At 38.7% G+C, this 21,771-nt stretch overlaps 3 protein-coding genes across 4 annotated transcripts; 2 read left to right on the forward strand and 1 right to left on the reverse strand.

Annotated features, from left to right (window-relative positions):
* Positions 1-885: 885 nt before the first annotated feature.
* On the forward strand, positions 886-3,337 carry LOC141846486 (protein WRKY1-like). The gene is made up of 3 exons (XM_074734526.1): positions 886-2,267; positions 2,360-2,485; positions 2,873-3,337. Exons 1-3 carry the CDS (start codon positions 1,471-1,473, stop codon positions 3,015-3,017), a joined length of 1,068 nt encoding a protein of 355 aa, XP_074590627.1. The 5' UTR covers positions 886-1,470; the 3' UTR covers positions 3,018-3,337.
* A 5,411-nt stretch (positions 3,338-8,748) lies between these two features.
* On the forward strand, positions 8,749-12,508 carry LOC141846192 (uncharacterized). Its single transcript, XM_074734192.1, has 8 exons — positions 8,749-8,991; positions 10,100-10,180; positions 10,258-10,346; positions 10,436-10,510; positions 10,603-10,721; positions 10,814-11,011; positions 11,228-11,293; positions 12,092-12,508. The coding sequence occupies exons 1-8, from the start codon at positions 8,866-8,868 to the stop codon at positions 12,214-12,216; spliced, it is 879 nt and encodes a 292-aa protein (XP_074590293.1). The 5' UTR covers positions 8,749-8,865; the 3' UTR covers positions 12,217-12,508.
* Positions 12,509-14,230: 1,722 nt separating this feature from the next.
* On the reverse strand, positions 14,231-20,317 carry LOC141846278 (uncharacterized). 2 transcript variants are annotated; one of them, XM_074734290.1, is made up of 8 exons: positions 19,865-20,317; positions 18,501-18,643; positions 17,762-18,033; positions 16,657-16,811; positions 15,634-15,896; positions 15,449-15,511; positions 14,525-14,816; positions 14,231-14,456 (listed from the first exon to the last, which is right to left on the reverse strand). In XM_074734290.1, the coding sequence occupies exons 1-7, from the start codon at positions 20,130-20,132 to the stop codon at positions 14,547-14,549; spliced, it is 1,434 nt and encodes a 477-aa protein (XP_074590391.1). In that variant the 5' UTR covers positions 20,133-20,317; the 3' UTR covers positions 14,231-14,456; positions 14,525-14,546. The 2 variants fall into 2 exon arrangements, with proteins under 2 accessions (XP_074590391.1, XP_074590389.1); XM_074734288.1 differs by having other exon boundaries at positions 14,231-14,816.
* Between the last annotated feature and the right edge of the window lie 1,454 nt (positions 20,318-21,771).

Here is a 21,771-nt window from a genome sequence, read left to right on the forward strand (position 1 = left end):
ATGATAACCAGTAACGATCCTCGTTATCACATTATGATTCCCCTTCTACGATGACCATCATTACTACTCACTCATTTGATACATCTCATCTTCCCATGAAAGTTATTGCTCATTCTCCTCATATAAGACATCGTCTAGTCAAACTTACACCCCTCTTTCCCGAGCCAAGTCTCTAATGTCAAGCACCACTCGATCCCGAGACCCGATTCCTTGAGTCATTATTCATTCCCAAGCTCGAGCACCAAGTTCGTTTATGATCACCAATTGTACATGGCTAAGCACCTAAGGCAATTCAAAGACACGCCCTTGAATTTGTTATAATAATAATAATAATAATAATAAAAGAAATATTTCTAATTTTGATAATGCAAAATTAAATAAAAAACCAATTAATTAAAGATCTTGAGTTGGGCCGAACATCTGGCTCGGGCCCACATCGGGGATTGGGGCCCGCAGCATCGAGGGTCAACATGCGCAAGGAAACGTGTCCCTCGCCGCGCGACGCGTGTCGCATCGATATTCGCCTTCAGATTGCAACGGCTACCGCTTTGACGAAAGCGTCAGGATTAAAAGAGAATCGGGATCCGCTCCAATTATTCCAGCGGACTCACGAATCACCCGCCGTCCGTCGCACATTTAACGAAACGGCGTCCGTTCGATCAGTTTTTTTCACCGTATTCGACTCGGAGATCAACCGTTTTGCGCCAACTGGGAGCAGGAGCGTGTCACCGTTCGGGACCAACACGCTGGTCCCACCCTGATTTTGGCCGTCCGATCTCCATCTGGCGGCCGATATTGTCTCAGGGTGCGCCGCGGAGTCTCCCTCTTCCGCACTTCATTAAATAACTGCGACTTTCTCTCTCCTGTTGCTCCGAACGAGCTTCTGTTCCTTGGGCCTCTCTCTCTCTCTCTCTCTTCTACCTCTGCAAGAATTTCTAGGGTTTCAATCTTCCGCTGCTTTTTAATCGTCTTCGATCCTTATTGTTGAGGTTCTTCGGATTGATTGTTTCTGTTAGATTTGTCTTTGTTTTTTTTTTGTTGGAGTTCATCGCAATCGTTATCGGAAGATAAAGCAACTTTAGCTGATCGTTTTCGTCGAAGTCCGACCTTGGATCCCCTTGCTCGCCTCGTTCTAGGTGACTTCTTCTGTTTTCTATCTGTCGACTTGAAGTCCGCTCTTTTGTCCTCTGTGTTCTCCATTGAATTTTCGGAGGCGCGTTCTGTTTCCTTGGAGATGATTCGAGGAGGCTTTTTTGCTTTCGTTACCATTTTTTTTTCACAGAGTAGTTTTCAGTGGTCGAGATGATTTGCCTTCCGCTTTAAAAGTTTCTTACGGTTGCAAAATCCTGTAGAAAATTCCATTTGTGTTGTTTTCGTGATTCCTATCTGGTTCTCTAGGTCAGGGAACATGGGTGATTCCTGTTGCTGAGTGAGATATAGTTTCGGGAGGTGCTCTTGGATTCTGCAGAGATGGAAGGTGTGGAAGAGGCTAATAGTGCAGCTGTGGAGAGCTGCCACGGAGTGCTGAGCCTTCTATCTGAGACCAAAGACCAAACCCTAGCTTACGAAAATGTATCGGCCGAGACAGGAAAGGCAATTTCAAGGTTTGACAAGGTTGTTTCTATGCTTGGTAATGGCATGGGTCATGCAAGATTTAGGAGGCCGAAGAACACCCAATACCACCATTTCAATCACAGTATCTTCTTAGATAGTTCAGTGGTAAGCAGAGCTGACCATTCTCCGTCATTGCTCCAACTCCTGCCGACGACTCCACTGCTAGAAAAACCAGTCAGTGAGATGAAGGTTTCAAATTCCAAGATGCCTCCTCAAGTCCCATCCAGCTTGCTGCTGGAGAACCCAATAGTGATAAAGGGTAGCAGGAGCGATCTTCAAGCTGCCTTCCACAGTCCCACTCCCTCCCACTTCCATTTCCTCCAACAGCAGCACAACCACCAGATGCTTCAGCTTCAGCAACAGCTGAAGTTCCACAACGGAACGTATGGGAGGAGCACCAACAGTGGGCTCAACGTCATGTTTGACAACTCTAGCTGCACGGGGACTGCGTCATCTTCTAGGTCCTTCTTGTCGTCCCTGAGCATTGATGGAAGTATGGGGAGCATGGACGGGAGGGCCTTTGACCTAGTTGGTAGACAACAATTGTCCAGTCCCATGAACTGGCACCTTCAGGAGAGGAAGTGCTCCAAAGGAGGGAATGATGGAAATGGCAAATGCATGAAAACAGGCAGGTGCCACTGCTCAAAGAAGAGGTCTGAGCTTGTCTGATCCGATCACATTTCCATTGTATTCACAATAATAAATTCCTTGTTAAGGAAAATAACATCGAACTTGTTCTTCCCAGGAAGTTGAAAGTGAGGAGGACCATTAAAGTTCCTGCTATAAGTAACAAACTTGCTGATATCCCTGCTGATGATTACTCGTGGAGGAAGTATGGCCAAAAGCCAATTAAGGGCTCTCCTCATCCTAGGTATAGAATTTGACTCATATCTTTTTTACAATTTATTATAAAGTTAATAGTTCATAATTATTTCTAGTTGTTCTCTCATTTCATGCTGATAAAGTTCATGTACAAGCAGCTCAAGTTTCATAGTTATTGCTTACTGTCCTAACCAAATTTAACCAACAATTGGTCTAGCATTTCTGTGATGTTGACAATAAATAGAGGTAGACTGATAACATCCTCAGGTTAGCATGTGATCTTCATAAATTAAAACAACATTTCCTGAATATATTACACTGAAATGAGATTTTACAAATTCTGTATTTAACTAGTTGTTCGCTAGTTAATCGCCGTCTTGCTATCAATGAAATCCAATTTGATACTGTAAAATTTTATCTGCCTGTAATCCGACAGAGGATACTACAAGTGCAGCAGCATGCGGGGCTGCCCTGCAAGGAAGCATGTTGAGAGATGCATTGAAGATCCATCTATGTTGATTGTGACCTATGAAGGAGAGCACAACCATGGGAAGCTTCTGACGCAGTCCACAGGCACATAGAGCTCTGAGGTGCCAATTAGTAGCTAGTCGAAGAGTCCCTTACATCCTGGAAGTATTCTACGCTTTCAAGAAAACCGCTCATAGTACAATCGTCGTCATCGTCGTCGTCGTCTCGGTTAAGTTTCAGGTCAAAAGGAACTTAAATTCTTGTCGACTAAATTGGGGGAACTGATGTTAACGTCTCATATATAGTTTATGCTCTAACCTCTGTAGAAGGGCTTTGTGCTCTAACCCTGTCTAGGCTATAGAACATATGAAGGTTTTTTGTGTTTGATGTTGATGAATTTATTGGTCTTGGGGTTTGTTGATACTTCACTCAACTCATTCTTGCTCTCTCTACTGCGTTGACCTATGAAGTATTCTGGGTTGAGTATTTGTTCTATCTGTGTCAACTTTGACTGTGTAGTAATGCCTATACAACAACTGATAAAATTATTGCTGTTTAGCATGGCAAGCTGCGCATGAAAAATATATTGGACAATCTTCCCTGTGAGATTAATTCTTTACTGAATTAAATTAGAAGACAAATCAACTTAGAGATGGTTTGAATTGATAATTTTAAGCTGCCAATAGAGGTTGATGTTTTCTTGATCACAGGTGTTGAGTCAACCGAATGGTTGAGTCGTCGAGAGCCGAGTTGGCAAGTGTCGAGCGTTGAGTGGCCTATTGTTGAGTGCTGAGATACTAAGCATTCATGCCATTAAATTATATTCATGCATCCATACGTTCATACATTCAGTTGCATTAACGTTCATGTCATTACTAAATTGCATTAGTTTCATACTTATCATTTGAGCAAAAGAAAATATTTTTAAGTGACAAAATGTTGGTTCATTCGCTTGGACAAATTTTGTCCTGACCGGTCCGACATTCAACGCGCACAGGTTGCGTTCGCACACAAGTTGTTTTGCGGGTAGTGCACTCCGGGCCTTGAATTTGCACCTCCTCTGCACACTTATGTGTAAGAGAGAGTCTTTTCCCATGCATTTGTTCACAATATTAATGTTTGTAACACAATATAAATCAACAACTATGTCTTGAAACTTCTAATGTTGAATTATATTCCCAATCACAAATGAGCCTCCTCCCACTACTGTTTATTTTTATTCAAATTTCTAACAAAATAATATATTCACATTTAAAATATATTTTTCTGTAACACAAATGATCAATTAAATCATGTTAAATCACAAAAGAATCCTCTGTTTTGAAAAAAAAATTGGAAAAAAAAAATGATGAAATCCCTCTGTTACAACTTTCAACCTTCATGGATGCGAAGGGCAAACGCCGCCGTGGTTACTGGGGCTGTTGGTGCACCCCGACCGCCCCGACGGCGCCACCGTCCCCTGCGGCAGCACCTGCAAGAACAGTCTCACAGTTTCCGGCCGCCACCAGTCGCCGGACAATGGCCTCGCCGCCGCGGCCATGCGGAGATGAAAACTGAAGAACACCACCGTAACGAGAACCAACACCGCCGCCGCCGACCGCCGAGCCATCTACTAATCCCCGATCGCGCTTAGATTTGCTTTGTTCGATTTCGAGAATCTAAAGCTTTTCGATTCGACACTTGAGCTCGGAATGAGGCTACGAGAAGAGCATTTATATCGACAAAAAGGCATGAGAGCCTTCGAGGTCAACGTGGACTTTCCACCAGCAGCGTTGACTTTCAGCGATTGCGCGAGAACAAATCAAACCACGCGGCTTCGACTTAGGTTTCGTCTATCTACACCGACGTGGTCGCCAAGGTTCTCAGAATACCTAGACTCCTGCGCTGACAACAATTAATTCCAGTTTTATTCCAAAGAAATTTTCATTTTCCTTATGGTTCGTTGACTTTTTCAATCCACCTTCAATTGTCCCGCAATAAGAGGTTGCGGTGCCCCCGAGGTAAGATTAGTTGGTTAAGCAGAGTAAATATTGTTACAGTAGATAAGTATTGAATCTCAACAAAATTGATGATGCGGAGAGTCAAGGTGGACGACGTGGCCCCTCTGAAAGTCTGCCTATGGTCAAAACCGGGGCCAAGGTGTCACCCGCGGCTTTCGCCTCGTTTCAGCCCGTAGCTTTCGTTTCGTCCCGGCTCGCTGTTAGCCTCTCGTCTCGTCTCGGCTATCAATCCCTCTCGTCTCATCTCAGCTATCAAGTCCTCTCGGCGGTTGAAGCCTCTCGTCTCGGTTATCAATCCCTCTCGTCTCGTCTCGGCTATCAAGTCCTCTCGGCGGTTGAAGCCTCTCGTCTCAGCTATCAATCCCTCTCATCTCGTCTCGGCGGATGAACCCTCTCGTCCCGGCCAACAATCCCTCTCGTCTCAGCTCTCATCGGATAACCTCGCCTCAGTTATCTCCTCCAAGTCAACTTCACTCCTATACATGCGAACCTAACCACTCCACCTCTACCACCAGGCTAAGTCGTAGGCACAACTCAGACTTCCTGACATCCGCCTTAGGCGTTGTTGTTGGAAGAAGGATGTGTTAGTAGATAACATAAGTATGGTGCCCCTGACATATGTCCTTTCCACGCTATTGCATTAAAGACACATCAGGTCGTTATACGTGACCTCCTCCTCTAACCTTGTGACTTACACGTACTACCAAAAAGAAGATATGGGGATTAAACTTGATCCTCACTTAGAGGCCTCCCCTATGTGCATAGTCAGAGATAGAGGGGACAGAATGAAGGTCCTTCCGGTAACTGTGTAGCGTCCCGAGGTGTGCAGTCGCCGACCTTATGTATGAAACCTTAAGGTTGGTTATAAAAGGAGTAATTCAACATCATGCAAGAGGTCTGCTTCCTGAAACTCTCTCACTACTGTTCTTACTTGTTCTTGATTTCCTGTCTCATCGGAATTCTAACTTGAGCGTTGGAGTGGCTTGCCGGGACTCCCCGGCACCAGTCTAACCTCTTTTGTAAGTGCATTTCAGGCACACCTTGGTGCTAGATCTCTACAAGAGTCTCTTGTCTAGCTCAGTCACAGGATTGCCTTCGTCGGACGGTTCGTTGACTGGTGGCTTGACTATCCACGGTATTTAGCTGGAACAGTTGACAAAAATGTCCTCCCTCACAGTGGCCAACTACAGTTTCTCGATTAACCTCTTCACAGATGATCGTGAGATGACCGTGTAAAATAGTTGGATAGCAGATTCCACCTTTGCTACAATAATAGAGGCTACGACACTTATTTATATAAGGATCGAGTCTCAATTACAATGAATAATTTTTTTTCAATATGATCTCTTACATATTTACTTAGGTGGCAAGTGGAAAACTTCTCAATTTCACCCTTGTAGCTGCGGTGCATCGGTGAAACTCTCAAGTGGATAACAAGTATTTTGGATTTAAGTCTCAACTAAGGTACACTATAGAAGATTTTCCCTCTAGTAAGAAGCAAGCCTAAGAACATTGGTCGTTTGGATAAGCCTTTGCAAGAGCTTCCTGATTTATTAGCGGGAAACTTCAGTGAGGCCAGACCAATTATTCTTGCGATTAGTTAGTTCTAAGAGTTAGATATACGATGCTAACTAAAAAAAATAATATGAGTTTTTTTTTTTCATATTTTTTTATTTGATACTCCTACAATAATCTACAGGTTGAGGAGTCAAAGCCTGAGAGATAGGATACAAAGATTAGACTGAAGGATGAGCTCGACTAAATTGGGTTCAAAAGGAGGAGGATACGATGTTCGACACTCGGATCTCGAGTACTCGACAAGGAGCTTCCAAATTTCATAGTAACATTTATGATCATCCACATGATTGGATGAAATCTCACTTCTTTTTTCTGGCGTATATGATTCTTCATCAACCACACAGAGCTTTCTCTGGCAGCACTGCTTCTGTTGCTTCATCTTCAAGCACAGAGCCACAGAAGCCTTCCCACCAGTCATCAACCCCCTTTCCAGAACTGCTTTTAGTTTCTATGGAATAATTAAATCTTCTTTAGTTGACAACTTCAATCATTTCTGCAGGGTGCTGACTAAAATCTAGATTCTCTGTCACCTAAAGTTCTGGCCTTAGATCCAAACTTGTTGGTTGACCTTAGTTAAGAGCTCAATCATGAGATACGTTGTGCAAGTTTCACTTTCATGATCTCCTGAACATCGACTTCTTTTCATATAATTTCCTAAAGTAAGTTGATTTGATTTGATTCAGATATATTCCAAGTGTAAAGGAGGAGCCTGCCTCATGCACTGAAAAGCTAGGGAAATAGAGGTATTTATACTCATAGTAGTAGTAGAAGAAGTGATCAAGGAGGAGAGTTTATCGCGGAAGGTCTTTTGATGCTCCTTCCTTTCAATTCATGTCAGTTGAGGGGAATGCCGTCTGGCTCGAAGCCATTTGATCTCTTTGTCTTGCCTGAAACTGGTGGATTCGGACCAGGCTTCATTCCCCTCAGCTCATGCAATTGTGAATTTCGTCTTCTTCGAGCGTCTGATGTCGAGTGAGTGCATACTGTTTCTATGTTTTTGATTGAATGAAGAGGATTGATGTTCCACATCCCTTTCTTCTGCGGTATTCATTTTTGCTATGTTTATTTTGAAAGATGGAGTGGGGAGGGAAAGAAATTCCAGACGGAAAAAAAATCCTAGGAGAAAGGTGAAGGAAAGTAGGGAGAGAAGAAAGATATCCGAAAGGAAAAACCATGAAGGATGTTTTATTTTTGTCCTTTCAAGTAAACAGATGCAGACGTCTAGTAATAAGATGATCATGAGAAGGATTGAAGTTTGGAGAAACAATTTCAGATGAAATCTGTCATCTAATAGTTTTTACATGGACAATCTCACGACTATTTATAAGAAAGTAAATCGAGAAATATGCAGTTGATTTAAAAGAAGACATTGCGAGTTTGAAAAAAAATGATAATCCCAGTTAGTCGCATTGACTCAATCCCATAGAAATTTCCCACCGACCACCAGGGTAAATTGAGAAGCACACGTAGCGGCCAACCCAGATGGCTAGCATCCTTTGATTGCGATCCTCATTTGAAGAAAAATTTCTGCAAATACGCCATAGCTGAGGATTGAACTGCGGGTGTCTGGGTGACAATCTAAATGTCCTATCGTGGTACCATGACCCCGGGGACGACATTGCGTTTGGAGAAACAACATTCCATAACTTAATGATAAAAATCTAAAAAATATTTTTTTATTAGAATCATTAAAAAAAATATTCTTTTTTCATTTATTATTAAAACAACATTCCATCTTAATATATTTTTATTTTTAAAAATATTCTTATTTTTGATATTATTTTAATATCTACAAGATCAATTCTAATTGATACTATATTGTAATAATTATCATATAGGTATATCATTTTTACTTTAATATTATATTATAATTATAAAATTATAATGGTTACATCTGTATAATATTTATAGAATTGTAAGTACTATTATAATTAATATTATTAAAAATAAAGATATTTTTAAAAATAAAAATAAATTAGAGTGAGATGACTACTGATCAATAAATGTCAATTGCTAAGGAGATCTTAATAATTCACTCTAAAAATTAGAATGGTACTTTTATTTATTTAAAATGATAATTTTTTTATTTTTAATAAAATAAATAATAATATTTTTTGCTTGCCCAGAAAGGAAAGTAGTGTAGACGGGAAGGCATCCAAGGTAGGGCGTCCAATTGTTAATTACCCAACTTTAGGGGAGCCTTTTGGAAAATTTGCCTCAGCCAAGTAGGGCCGCCCATTTCCTAGGGTTTAAGACTGCGCACCGAATCCCGGCGACGCTCCTCTCCAGCCCCCTCTGCGTCTTCTGCCTCATCGCGAAACCCTACTTCGAGTCCGCCCGCTTCGATCATTCTCGGATTCAGCGAGGGAGTGGTTGCTGAGACATGGATCGGTACCAGAAAGTGGAGCAGCCGCGGTCAGAGTCGGCGGCGATCAGCGAGAACGAGATCCGCATCACCTCGCAGGGACTCATCCGTAACTATGTCAACTACGCGTCCAGTCTCCTTCAGGTGGCCTCTTCTTCTTCTTCTTCTTCTTCTTCTTCTCCCTTGCGCTTTGCTTTTTGTGGAGCCATTTCTTCGTCGGATGCATTTGTGCGTCACATTCTTCTGTGTCATTTCTTGACCTCGGAGTTGCATCAGAAATCCTAACGATATTTTCTGGTAATCTACTCATGTAGTTGAAATGGTTGGTACCTTTTGTGGAAAAAAAATTTGGGGTTGTTCAGGATGGATTTCTGTGGAAGATATGATAGGTGCCGATTAATGGAGGAACATAATAATTATTTTCTGCATTTTAACCGTAGTAGATCTTCTTCCGTTAGAAACTAACAAAAATTTGGGGCTTGTGTTCTTTTTTTCTGTGACAGTTAATATTGTTAATTTGCCCTTAGTTATTCTAACATACTTTTAAGCTGAAATATCAATCCCCACATCAATATGGATTTACCTGACTGCTATAGCTGCACCATAGTCCCTCTGCAAATTATTTGAGGAAATTCTGTCAGTCACTGATGTGTAATTTTCCCCTGTGAAATGAAGAAGAGTAGGAATTCATCAACTGGGATAGATCTGAAAAGTTTCTGTATACATGCTATACCATATTGAATACTGAAGTTGCTTCAAAACTGAAGAGCATAACTTCAATTGATCCTTTTTGAGATTGTGAAGCAGATTGTAGCGACTTTCCAGGAAGCTTTTAGCCGACTACACTTCCAAAATGAGGAAATGTTTATCATTCTTAACTTCACCTCAAACTGGAATTATGTCAATCTAGATTAACTTACACGAAAGCCTACTATACTCTTCTTATGATAGTCAAATGCTTTCTCTGGCTAAGTTAAATGACCATGGGGTCTCTAACAATATTAAATAGTGCAGCTATACGATACGTTCTGAACTCTGATGTTGAGACTGTTAGCTAAATGATGCTCTTTTTTCTAGGAAGTTATTTTCTACATTTGTGTTTGTTTATCATGGATTATTTATATTCATGTTTGTTATCCTTTGAGTTTGACATTGCAGGAAACTTTCTATGTGCTTGTATATTTCTCATCCATCTCTGACTTTGTTGATATATTGTAACATCTATTAATAATTACTGTGGGTTTACCTACAGGAAAGAAGTTTGAAGGTGATTGTGTTGAAGGCAATGGGACAGGCAATCAGCAAAGCTGTAGCTGCTACTGAAATTATCAAGGTTGAAGTTTTACTTGCTTGTCATTTTGTTGACAGGTTTATCAATTTAGCTTTTCTTGACCTGTATGTCTAGCACAGAAATGGAATCTGCATTTACATCAAGACGTCTCAATAAGTTCCGTCAGTATCACTGATGTTTGGGAGCCTATTGAAGAGGGTTTGGTTCCGTGAGTCATTTGATGAACTTCTTTCCTTGATAGAATGAGTCTTTTCAGTAGGTCTGTTGGTAATATATTCCTGCATAGTCTTGTTACAGGTTGGAGACGAAACGTCTTGTTTCAGTGATCTCTATAACTTTGTCAATCGTAGAGCCTAAAAAGAAGACCCCAGGGTACTGACATTTCATACATGCCATCTTAAACATAATTCTAGAGTTGAGTGTACTAGGAAATATGCATGTAAGGTAATTTACTCCATTCGTAGTTATCAAGCACCAGCACAAGTTGAGCAGCCAAAGCGTCAACAGAAGTCTCAACAATTACAGCAGCCGCAGCAGCAACAACAACAGCAACATCGACAAACATTAGGTCAACTTAATCAAGGTACTGAGTTTTGGAAAATAAAACATGGTGAAACAATGAAAGATATAATTATAACTATGGATACCATATGTGTTTTGTTTTACTTGCAAAAGATTCATATGGGCGGGAGCGCAGTAGGGGTAGTGGAAGAGGAAGGGGCTGGGCAAGAGGTGGATATGGTGGATATAACAACAATCAGGGTCAGGGAGGGTATTATGGGTACCGCAACAATCAAGGAGGGTACAATGGTGGGGGCTACAACGGTTTCAGCTATAATCAAGGTGGATATGGTGGCTACCGAAACAATCAAGGTATTTTAATTTTCTGAAACTTCTTGTATCTGTCTCACTGTTTAATACTTCTGCTTATGGGTCGTACATGCTATTATGAATTCCATATGTTTGTTCTGATGGATTGCATTCACTACAGTATAATTATGTATATTACATGGTATAGTAATTGATCATTTTTACCTTCCATTTCTTTTATTTTAATTGACCTTTTTTAATTCACTTTTTTCACAATAGAAAATGGTGGATGGAATGCAAACTGGAGCCGAGGTGGTGGGTCAGGTAGAGGTTGGAATTCCCGTGGTAAGCTCAGAATGATTAATTTTGTTCTACACTTATTCAGAAAACATATTTCAGAACAATTTTAAGGTACATAACCAATCCTACTGAAGACTAGCCAGATTAGCTAATATGATTAAATATATCTAGAATTTACTAAAAATTTAATTGGTATGAAATGAAGTAGTTTGAACATGTATTTGTTAAGTAAGATTTAACTTTCTTGTAGTTAAGCAGATATTGCAAATAGACAATAGTCTTGCTATTGCCAAGAGATTCTACTAGTATTGGAATTGGCTAATCGTAATCTAGATTGGCTAAATAGTAGTTATGCTATGTTAAAAGTTCATAGTTGTATTGCTCTCTAGTCTAGTATTTTCATTTGATTCAGTCTTGGTCTATAATGTCATTCCAGTTAAAAAATTTTGCAGCTTCTACATGCTTGTCCTTGTTAAGCTCAATAAGAATATGATTACCTTGTTGCTAGGTTCAACTTGTCAGTACACAGTATTTTTTTCAAAGGAAAGTTGAACCTAAAATTAAACTGGAGGCAGAACCAACAGAGAATAATTTCATTGTCATGATAGGTATTTGTAAATTCCTATTCAGAGATGAATGTTGTGGACATGTCCCCAGATATTTCGTTCTTTCTGACACCTTCTATTCACGTACCCATCCAATAAAAGCCGCTATTCAGTGGCTGTTGGCATTGAGAATATCCTCGTCTGGTTAAAGGCAAAACTAAAGCAAAGCTCGTATTTTTCTTCTTGGCTTTAGATTTTTATTCAAATTCTGTATTGATTCAATCTCTCGATACAATAGGTGCAGGTCCAGTCTATGGAGGATATGGAGGTGGACCAGGTGGTGGAAGGAATGGCAATGGTGGCGGCAGAGGTTATGTTCGTGGGCGAGGACGGGTAGGCAACCGTGGAAGAGGTGGATACTAACTTTCCTTGGTATCCATCGTGATCAGCTGTCCATTCCAATTTGAGTTTCAGATAATAGGCTCCGGAGCTGAGTTCGTACAAGAACATGTTTTCATAATATTCAGAATCGTCATTGATTTACTCTGTTGGTTGTAAGTTTTAGCTTCGCAATCTTGTTGAAGACTCGTAGCATTTTTACGCACGGAGTGAATGTTTCCGATCTCATCAGTCTAATTCTACCAACATTGGTCGTATTCCAACATGTAATTGTTGAAACCCCATCAGTTTGTTTGTTCCTGGCCTCTTTCTTAAACTGCCTACTCTGGAGGGAGAGCTGGTGTAAACAAAGGTAGAGGCTGATTTAGATATTGAAATTGTGGCTTGTTCCTAAGGATGTTCTCAAACTTAGAGACGTCAACTTTGATTTTATAGATAATCTAAGTATTCGGGTTTTGATTGATTATTTTTGAAGATAGATGATCTTATTTATTATTATTATTATATCAGTTCTTATTATTTGATTAGTTTTGGAGGTCATTTGTTTGATTTTATAAAAAAAAATTATTGATCACTAGAAGCATGTGCAGTTTTATATTTAATAGTCAATGTCTTAGATTTTTTATTTTATTAGAGAAAAATATTGTATAATGCTTCTTAGTTGAGATTTGAATGATGAATATTTTTTCATTCTATTGAAAAAAAAATTCTGCAGTTATAGTTGTGATTTTAATTATAGATGTTTTGATAAATTATTGAGCATTTTATTATTGCACCATTGTTCGGGGTAAGATGATCTTGTTTTGTTTCATCCAAAAAAAAAAGTGGATTTTTATTTATCATAAGAGTTGCAAATAGTGTTGAAATAACAGTTGCTCGGTTAGAATTTAAATATTTTGAAATCGGTTTGTACGTGTGTATAAATTGTGTTTTAAATTTATCTCTGCGGATTATTGGAGTGAGATTTTGACGTTGAGATTATTGAAAAACAGTTGGGATTCTTGTCACAATAAATTTCTATAACAAATTTGTGATAGAAATCTGGACCGTTAAATTTTAAAATAGAAGATTAAATCCAAGCTATCACAATCACCCATTCAATTTACGGTCTGGATTTAATTTTAATTTTAAAATCGAACGGTGTAGATTCCAGTCATAAATTTGTAACAGGAATTTGTTGTGACAAAAAATTTTATTTATTGAAAAAATATATATATATTTTAAAAAAATGGTAATAAAGGACATTCTCCGGGAATATTCTCACTTTCCTCCTCGAGCTGCCTAAAACACAGGTTTTCAAAAATGGTGAATGTTGACTTTTAAAGGATGAATCTGTTGCACGAATTGAGCAGAGGATCGCTACCTGGACTTTCCTACCAGAAGGTAGTTCAATACATTCCCTTTTCTGCAATCCTTCTTTTTAACCATTCGCGAGTTTCACTGTTAACTATCCTTTAAATCAGAAAATGGGAAAGCAATGCAAGTTCTTCACTATGAGCATGGTTAAAAGTATGAACGTCATTTTGACTATTTTCACAACCAAATCAATCGACAACTTGGAGGTCATTAAGTTGCCACAGTACTGACTCTCGGGACATAATTGAGTTGGTTACGATAGAACAGACTTACAAAAGAGGACAAGGGTTCGAATCTCGATAAAATCGAACAATATCCTCCTCTATCGTGACCAATTGTAATTTCTCGATTTACCTCCTTACAAATAGTCATGAAACCGACCGTGTAGGACCGCTATGGTGACAGATTTCATCTTTTTATAGAAGAGTTGCCACAGTGCTAATGTACTGTCTAATATTCGAAAAGGCGAAGAGACCGTCTTCCTCAAAATTTTCCCTTTAGTCAAATTTATTCGTGTGGGTTACCAACGTGTAATTTGCAGGGGAAATTTCGTCACGGAGTTTATTCCAGTTCACATCTTCTAATACTTTTAGAACCAAAATTAGAACACTACTTTGAGAGCAAAGTTTGGTGCATACAATCTTGTTAGTCAGTAGTATCACATTCAGTAGAAACATGTATCTAATCTGATTTTATGATGTTTTTCGCTACTTTAAACACCAGTTATGATAGTTACAATAGCAAGGATGATCACTGGGTGCTGAGTAAAACACAGAGATCAAGTACTAATACACTTTGACAAAGCTGTATGTACCTGCGTGTTAGCAAATGGAAGAGGCTCTAGATAGATGGGTGTTTAAAGGATCCATACTACGATGGCTGGCGACCGAACCGGAGTGAAATGTTCCCTGAGTCAAGCATGAAACTACACTAGAAAAGATGAAGAAGAAGAAGAAGAGGGAGGATAGCATCTCACAATCTTGTTGCTTCATTTGACCTCAAAAGACATCTCGAGTATGAGAGCGAGCCTTCGATTTCTTTAAAACTTGAATCAAAACCGACGCAATCCTCTCTGCCATGTGATGCTCCATAAATCTCTCGCGCACCCTCTCATAACCTTTTTTTCCCATTGTCAATCTTCGCTCAACATGTGTGGCGAGTTTTACCATGTTCGTAGCGAGTCGGGTTACACCCTCCTTTCCGATGGGATGTAATAAGCCTGTAGATCCATTCACAACAATTTCTGTGGTGCCACCAGCAGCCGTGCCCTGAAAATAACAGAGGTAAAAGTCGAGTGCAATCACAAGGAAGAACATAAAGATTTTCCAGACCTAAAGGGGAACATGAAAAATCCTAAATCTAAGATCAGAAGACTATACATCCTAATAGAATAATCTTTTGGTCTCAATTTGCAGCATGGCATGTAAAAGATTTTCAACTACAAGTGAGTCCGAAGTCATAGAACTGACCATGAATTTGAATCCAAATCTACTAATGGTACATAGGACTATCTAACATGGCCATTTTACAGACCTAACCTTACAGAAAAAAAAATTGAGGCGAATGAAACTCCTTTTGACAGAATGGATCTTGATCTGACAGCAGTTTATTCATACACACTAAGCTATGGTTTATGCAAATGAATATGTTTATCACTGATTGTTCAATATTAAGGCCTTCATTTTTTTTCTTTAATTGCTCACCATTAAGATCAACAAGAATGACTAAGAAAAAATTGGCCATTATATGTTGTAAAAAAAATAAATAAATCTACCAACAATGAAACTAGTCAACAACAAATATTATCAAATTGAAACAAATGATAGGCTGGGCTTTAAACTTTAGCAATAAGTTTATATTTGACAAGTACCATGTTTTTTATCTATAGAGAGTGACATACCAATACTGGCAATTTAAATGCCATAGCTTCTATGGTTATCCTCCCAAAACACTCTCCGCGGGCCTGATGAGAAGAAAAAGCCAAGCATCAGAACTTTGGCAACACATGCTTTGACGATATCAAAAGGAATCTCGTATCTTTTTAAACTAGCAATTAGACTAATCCGGGAAGCGCATTCCAAATACCTGAGAGTTCTGAACCAGCACATCAATTGCAGCCAAGTATGGTGCAACTGTTAGTGTTTTGTTGACAAAATGAACACGGCCCTCGATATCTTTACTCTGAACAAACTCTCGGAGTTCTGTTTCGAATTTTGTCTGAACATTCATATCGCTTCCAACTATAACTGCATGCATCGATGGTACTCGGAGCTTCTTCTCTCGGATGATTTGGAGGCTTTCGTAAAATGAGCGAAGAAATAGATCTTGTCCTTTCCCACGCGAAACGCCTGCAAGGTATCCAAATGGCCACAAAAAGAAACTGAAAAGGAGACATTATGAACCAAAACAGAGCTTTCCACAACCCATTTCCAACTAGCAACTGTCAATGATGACTATACCCACAACATATATAGCCAAATGCGAGTTACAAGTGCTGTATTAGACAAACTGTAATGTGTACATAAATGAACAATCAGCAGCATAATTAGAAATTGAATTAAAACTTTTAGGCATTACTATCATGAATGGATAACTTGGGAATACTTTATTAATGCAAAATTTGCAATCAACCCTCACCCAGCTCACAAGGCAAACCCACAACTGACAATTGCTGGAATCATGAAATTTGCCAACCAAGCAAGGATACATCCGGATTATTAGTGATCAAATACATAGATGAATTCTAGATAAACCAAATCATCTTCATGTATTGGATTGATGCCTACTTTGAAAAACCAGTACACTTTGTAATGTCTTGAGTTCAGTGGGAATGACCTAGACATGAATACTCTATTTGATGGTGCAAAGCATGTAACAGAAGGAAAAGTCATATCAATAACCTTCTGGCATGAAAACCGAAGGCAGCGAAGTTCTATGTCAATGACACAGGATGTTGGAAATGCTGCATAGCTTAAAACTTATGCACAAATAAAAACTAGTGCAGACCAAAAAGTCAGATTTGCAGACAGCTGGAAAATGATTGAATTTAATCCAGCCAGTATCAATAAAATACTTTTCTATAGAAGGAAATCAGAAACAAGTCTTTACTGTTTATTATGGCAAATATAAGATCTTCGCTCCGCACTCCAAGAGATTCCCGTATATGCTCCCTAAGAACTCTTCTTGCAACATTGTCTTCAGCAATCTCCATCAAATCTTTACTATTTCCTAGGTGAACAACATAGGTCTCTGGCATATTAATCCTACAATCAACATAAAAAAATGAGGAAAGAGTAGATAACTTGAGAGAAGAGAGACGATAAACTACCTCATTTTGTTGCATTAGAAAACAGTAAGTAGAAAGGAATATCAGCCATCGGTGGCTTACAGTGAATCAGGTTAAATACTATTTTCTGCTATTCATTTGATGCATATTTATCTATGTTAATATCATGAAATACTCTTCAAAATAAAATACGCATGAACCCCAAAACATTAGTAAATTTTAGAAATCAAACGTTTGTTCTTCAATGAAGAAGAGCAATAAATATTAAAGAGGCCACAATAGAAAGAACAAACACTTATCTGCAGTGACATGATTGCATCCTATTACAAAGTACAAAGCTGGAAGCTGGATAGCGAAACCATAATATCATAAAAATAATTTAGGAAAAAAAATACTCATCAGCCTAATTTTTTTTTTTATAAATTTAGATATCTAAAATTTTTTCTTCATTGCAGAAGAGCAATAAATACTAAAGAGGCCAGAACAGAAAGAACAAAACCTGTTGTCTGCAGTGACTAGATTGTGTATCCTATTACAAAGACAAATGCAAAGCTGGATAGTGAAATTAAGCACTTCAGGTTTTTAAATAAAAAAAGTTCCTTTACTATTTAGGTAACATCTAAATGAACCAATGTACTAAATGCTAAAGAGTTAAGATGTGGACATATTTGTACAAGACATAGGAACAAACTGGTAGCATTGTGATGGAACTACTGTATTTCTGACTACTTTAAAGTTTAAATAATCAAGAATCCTACTCTTCCAAGTCAACTGATAGTTGAAACTATTTTCAATTTCCTCTAGAGAACATCTGAATGTACAGAAAAATACCAAATGACAGGGAGATAAGATGTGAACATATTTGTACAAGATAAAGGGAAAAAAGAGGCAACATGCAAAGTGGAACTTATTGCATTTCTAACATACTTTAAACGGTCATGAGTCCGAGTTTTCCAATATTCAGTTGTTGTCTGAGAGTCAATCATAGCACCAGCAACAAAAGGAAGATGCTTCACATATTCTAATTTGAAATAGTGTCCTCTCATTTCATGTATCCACCACAAGATTTTTGGAACAACTAGTGGAATTTGTTCCTTGAGAATGCCATCAAGCCACTTTCCAGCAACGGCAGTGTTCAAAATAACCAAATCAGCTTTAATCGCAGTGTCAATGGCCTCTTGTCCTTTCGCAGAATATACCTGACAAGTTGCCAAATACAAGCCTATAAATATAATACAACCGAATGAGGTAATAAGAAATAGAAAACTATTTTTTCTTACCAAAACAGAAGATGCCAGAATAGTATCCTTATAAATATACATGGGATACATAAAAATACCTAAGAACGAATTTAACCATTAATTGCAAGAAAATGCAATTAGTTTTAAGATTAACTGACACCAATTCATTGTAAGAATAATGTTCCCAATTATCCCAAACCATGTTATTCGACAACCATAACATGGCATATATTCCCATCTCAGATTAAGTGTAATCACATACATGTGATCAGCCAAGAAATCAGGTTACCAAATATAGTTACAAATATGGTGGAAACTAGCCATGTGGTGTTAAGAAAGATAAATTTGGATAGTAGGACTGCATGAATAGGACACACACTACAAGAACAAATTCTGATCAAATATGTTGGTTGGTGCTGTAATACCTGTACTCCCTGAGTTAGCATCTTATGCTCCAGACTATATGTCACTTCATTCTTTTCTTCAGATTTTGGGTAAGTAATCCATACCACATGGGAACCAACATTTCTCAAGAGAAATGCCAACTCCATTAGCAGCAATGGTCCTCCTGAAACAAAACCTTTGATGAAAAAACATTCCAAATGTGGCAATTTCCTTCTTTTTTTGTGCTTTTATCACCATAATGACCAATGAGTTGAATGGAAATTAGTTTATCACATCCCAGATGTTTTTATAGTCATACACTTCTGCATAAGCAGGCTTTCATGAACATGCATAAATTTAATGCTGCTTTAGTGACTTAGATCATCTGCTACTTCTATAAGATAATAAAGAGCAGAAATAATTCGAAATCAACCTCAACGAAGAACTATAATAGAATGAAATCCAAACCAAAGCTTCATTATTGAATCAAATAAATTCCACTGCCTCGATCTTCAACTCATTATAGAGAATGCACTTGACATATAGCACTTCCTTTACTAGAAACCTTCTCTCATTCATTGTATTTCTTCTTATAAAATTATCCTCCATGGCTTCCCCATGTTTCAAAAGAACAGGCATATTACATTATATGTGAAAAGAAATGGTTTCTTGGTTTCAAACAACATTATTTAACCTAATAGTTCCTTGTTTTATTGTCACAACATGACCTCAGGCAATTAGTTTTAGTATCTTTCCCATGAATCATGAGCATTTTAGTGTATATAAGTTTGACATACCAGCAGATTCCATTCAACTCACAGATACATATTTAGAATTGACTTCTCGAAGCTTTCTGTTATTCCTCATTGATATCTTCAACATTTTACCAAACAACTTCGGCCTCATTACCAAACAATAATGTACTCATAAGAAGAAAGTCTTCCGAGTTTCTAGTTCAAGCTCGTTGACAACACCAAGCCACTTCAAAAACTTAATACAAGGCCAAAACCGCAGTGTCTACAGCCAAAAAAGCTCCAATTTTCTGCAAATACCAACAAGTTAATGAAACACAATTTCTGTCATTATTGTTTGAGTTGCTTCAAACATCAAATCATTCGGCCCATTGTCTGAGTTGCTTCAAACATCAAATCAGGAGGCCACAGAGGTCAAAGTGTGAAATCTCATCCCTTTCTATAATGCAGAACCGTTATCCAGCATCTCTACCCAAATACTGAATTAACAAAGGAGGAGAACCAAAAGATCAGAAAAACCCACTTAAAGGAAGGAATTTCGCACAAGGCATAAGTCGAAGAAGAATCACAACCAAACAATCAAAACCCAAAAGAGGGAAGAAGTTCAAATACATATGTCATATGCATATATATAGAAAAGCATTATTAATTACCCGAAAGAGAGAGTTCATGGGAGACGAGAAGGACGAGTTTGCTCTTCATGAAACCAAGAGGGTTCTTCCGGGCGCCGACGCGGGCATCTGGCTGTCGCAGGATCTGTGTCCGGTCCACGGCCACCGGCGGTCCATTCCGGCGAGAATCACATGGATCTGAGGCAGTGCGGACGAGGCAAACGAGGGCGGTGGAAACGGAGACGACGAGGAGAAAGAGGAGGAGGACGCGCTTGCTGTGAGGGATCCATCCGGCAGCCGATTTCGCCATCGCCAAGAGGAAGGAAGGTGCACGAAGATCGCGTCAGCCTTCAGTGGGGATTCCTCGCTCCATCCTCCCCCTCCACCGCTGGTGGCGAGAGCAGCGCTGTCAGCATCTGCGACGACGCGACGCCATGGCCGATCAAGGCTCGCTTTCCCTCAGATCGCGGCGGAACTGGGCCGACGATCAGGGAAATCGATGGAAACTTTTCATTTCACCCCGCGAGTTTGCTTTATTTTCAAGTCGAGTTTCCTTTTTTATTTTAAAATACTTTAATACTTTCTAAATTGGCCCAAGTTCGCTAGATTTTAAATAGAAAAATTAAAATAGCAGCCCTAATTATTTATATTACCAAAAAAATATTTTTAATCAAAATAATATTTTATTTATAATTTAATATCATCAACTTTAATTAAAATTGATCCTTTTAATTTTTGCTTAGTTTTTTTTTAAGATCAACTTAATGTTTCATCAATATCTAATGTCCCCTAATACTTATATAGATTTTTTTTTAATCCCCAAACATAAAAAGTAGGATGACTCCCTAAGCAATAAGAATTCAAATCTTACTAAGAATACATTTGAAAAACTTATAATATTAACCGTTCCTTAGGCTTAATTTATACTTCTCGATTTATCTTAGTGGCTGAGATTAATTAAATCGTAAGAATTGAATTATTAAAAAAATAAATTATTTAAATGATTTTCAAATGCATTAAATATGAAACTATTAATATTGTTATTTTAACCTGTAGATAAAGTAAATATCTGATAGTATAGTTTCGATAGGAGGTAACTCAAATTCAATTGAAACACTTTCACTAATAGAATCAAATCAAATTTTCTTATAATGCTCGATTGAGTTAATCTATGGAATCAACCTCTTAAATCCAAAATTCAAAAGGTTTGAAATCAATAGGACTCCCCTAATTATTCATATAGTCAAAAAAAATATTTTAAAATATTAAAATATCATTGATGTAGTGGAGCGATGACACCTCATCAAGGTATTCCAACGATAACTCAGCACAGTCTAGTCAGTCAGAGTGCGCCACCTTTGACTAGATTAATCGAGAAGGCTTGTGATATGATGGAGTCTTAGAACTAGCACGTGGTTGCTGATAGAACATTACGTGGCTGAGAAATAGGAATGAGAAGAATCGTTAAGAAAGATCAGGGTTAGGATCTAACCTCTGTAACTGCTTAACATCACGTGCTGACCTCATCTTAGCCTCGAGTCTCGACCTCAAATTATGATCTCGCGCTCACTCGACATCAAGTATTGACTTCATCTCGACCTTGAATCTCGACCTCGAGTTTTAGTCTCGACGCTCACTCGACATCACGTGCCGACCCCATCTCGACCTCGAGTTCCGACCTTGGCATTCGCTTGGCATCACGCATCAACCTCATCTCGACCTCAGGTTTCGGTCTCGACGCTCACTCGGCATCAAATGCTAATCTCATCTTGGCCTCGAGTCTTGATCCCGAATTTTGATTTCGATGCTCACTCAGCATCACGTGCCGATCTCATCTCGGACTCGAGTCTCGACCTTGAGTTCCGATCTCGACATTCACTCGGCATTACATGCTGACCTCATCTCCGCCTTGAGTCTCAACCTCAAGTTCCGATCTCGACGTTCACTCG

Source organism: Curcuma longa, chromosome 15 (genome assembly GCF_044706935.1).
Source record: "Curcuma longa cultivar G26 ecotype Majalengka, Jawa Barat chromosome 15, ITB_CL_G26_1.1, whole genome shotgun sequence".
NCBI classification, from domain to species: domain Eukaryota; kingdom Viridiplantae; phylum Streptophyta; class Magnoliopsida; order Zingiberales; family Zingiberaceae; genus Curcuma; species Curcuma longa.